This window comes from Trachymyrmex cornetzi, unplaced genomic scaffold (genome assembly GCF_001594075.2).
Source record: "Trachymyrmex cornetzi isolate Tcor2-1 unplaced genomic scaffold, Tcor1.1 scaffold453, whole genome shotgun sequence".
In the NCBI taxonomy this organism is placed as follows: Eukaryota; Metazoa; Arthropoda; class Insecta; order Hymenoptera; family Formicidae; genus Trachymyrmex; species Trachymyrmex cornetzi.
This window is the reverse complement of record NW_017299323.1, coordinates 24778-27396: the sequence shown is the minus strand read 5'-3', so window position 1 is coordinate 27396 and position 2619 is coordinate 24778. Positions and strand designations below refer to the sequence as shown.

The 2619-nt window shown below is 38.0% G+C and overlaps 1 protein-coding gene across 1 annotated transcript; it reads left to right on the top strand.

Annotated features, from left to right (window-relative positions):
• The first annotated feature begins 724 nt into the window (after positions 1 to 724).
• LOC108764801 (matrix metalloproteinase-2-like) lies at positions 725 to 2391 on the top strand. The gene is made up of 3 exons (XM_018513190.1): positions 725 to 964; positions 1087 to 1665; positions 2311 to 2391. Exons 1-3 carry the CDS (start codon positions 725 to 727, stop codon positions 2389 to 2391), a joined length of 900 nt encoding a protein of 299 aa, XP_018368692.1.
• Positions 2392 to 2619: the final 228 nt, after the last annotated feature.

Below are 2619 nucleotides of genomic sequence, written 5' to 3'. Positions count from 1 at the left end.
CAATTGAAGACGATCCACCAACTCGTTGGGATCGTCCCAATGAACGCAATCTAAAATGGTTCGAATTCGACATATGTAATCTCACTAATGTGAAACTTTTTTTAAATTCTGATTTTTATCCTTACGACGATATGAATTTAGATTTCGAACACAAAAAATACGCTATACTATACGATATGTATGTAAAATTTCAAAATACGTACTACGGTTAGAACAATCGCGATGCTATGTTTTCTATCAGAGAATTTCTTGTACACAGTCCATTCGTAGTGATCGATTGTTCTCGCCAAAACGAATCGGTAAAGAGCGCCATTGTGGATATTCGTATAGAATTCGAATATATGGAAAATATTCCACTGAACACCACAGCTTATTGTCTTATTATTCACGACAGGGGGTGATAGAGTACAATCCATTGACTAATGTTATTCGCAAAATTGTATAATATTTTTTTCAAGCTCTTTATCGAGTTTCACACGCTATCATATTGTACTGTAACACACATATTCCATTAAATATATTATATCTTACAAAAAATATTGATGATATCATATCCCTTTCCTTTTAGATAGATAAGAGCCTTACTGCAAAATATTAAGGTATGAAACATGATTCATGTCGTATACGTATATAGAAAAATCATGAAACGCGATTCATTACTCTGGACAGAGCGTTCGGGTACGCATCGTTTCTACCGCGTGTCGTATACTTGTGTTACATCGCAATGTCTCTCACGTTTATCATCGTTATCGTTTTCATTACGATTACTACGACGACAACGAGAACGACAGCGTCGACGACAACGACGAATCGTGAAAGCATAGATACTGAAGTAAATCTGTATCTACAAAAGTACGGCTACTTGAGTAAGGCTGGCAACAATACGCAATTATCATTCGAAGAGGGAGAACTTAAACAGGCTATTTCGTTGTTTCAAGAATATTATCAAATACAGGGCGAGATGGTACATTGAATAACTATACGTTATATCAGATGCGTAAACCACGATGTGGTCTCCCTGACATCTACGAGCATAATATAGGTAGACGTAAATGGGCGAAAATACATCTCACGTGACATTTCCAGCTAGCGGATCCACACACCTTGCAAACTACCGAATTCGCGTTCTCGCTATGGGCAGCTAATTCGTCTTTATCGTTCGAACGTAAAACGGTAAATCCCGATATCTTGATATCTTATCGTAATGGCACACACACGTACGCTGATCGTAGACGCAACGAAGAAATTTGCGCCTCTTCGTTAGATGGACCTGGTGGAGTACTCGCTCACGCGTTCTGTCCTCCTACCGTTGACAGTTACAGCGCTGAAATACACATAGATAGTGCAGAACCGTGGCATATATATCTAACTGACAAATCTGCTAGTAGTAACAAGGACTATCTGCTTAACACGTTAATACATGAAATTGGACACGCATTAGGATTAATGCACAGTTCGTGCGAAGAATCCATAATGTTCGCAGTTGTCACTGCTAGAAATAATAATAGAATCGCTAAACTCAACATAGAGGACATTTTAGCCATTCAACACAACTTTATGGAATTAAAAATCCAAAACCAACAACAACCACCAACTACTGAAAGTACAACAAATACACCCACGTATGTAGATCTCTGTACTTTACAATATGTGGATACGGTGTTGGTATTACATCATCGAATATTCGTCACGTATCAACGCTACGTATGGTCGATAGATATAAATGATGCAAAATACGATGGACCACACGTACTAAACAGTTACATGAATTTCCTCCCGGATAATTTTGAATACTGAATCGTCTCATTTCCTCCTTAACCGCAATGACCGATAACGTCGACAAAAAATTTTCACGACTTCTCGCTATCGCGTCCACTGTCACGAAATCTGCGAACATGCTGAAAATGATGTACTATGACGAATCCTTCGACCGCAACGACATCCTCGATTGTGAGTTGATCCTCTGATTTTCGGAGAGCATTAATTATGTACACTATTCGACAATAAACACTATTCTACAATTATAAAGCACTTTTTTATTTATTTTCACACCCTACCTTTATATACTACATATACTTTATATATACTACATATACTTTATATAGGAAAAGGAAATGGTTTATAATCTTTTGAGGAAAAAATGAAAAAATTGCTGCTTGATCGCATAATATATATATTATTACTCACACTGTCGCGTACAGTTATTCTGTACAACTCGTAGAGATTTAATTACGCGATGGACAACGTAATAAATATTGTGCGAAATATACCTGAAGAGCGTCTACTCGAAATCATTGATGATGTTTTCAGGACGTTGAAGACATTGACAATATTGGAAACATCGATGATGACGAGTACTTGTCAGACGATTCAGGATATTGTTCGAATTAAGACAAATACCGCCGCCCTGTAGCAAGTGTATGTGTGTGTGATACGACTGAACGGGCGTCAAACGAACGGCACGGAACGTTGGTGTAAGTGAGATCGGTGCGAGTGAGAACGTTCAACCACCCCGCAGCTCTCTGTAAGAAGAGTAGCGTTGGATGATTCATAATGCAGAATTATGTTTCTCAGAACTAGAACAACTGAAAATATAAAATTCTGCGTTGGGATAAGGAG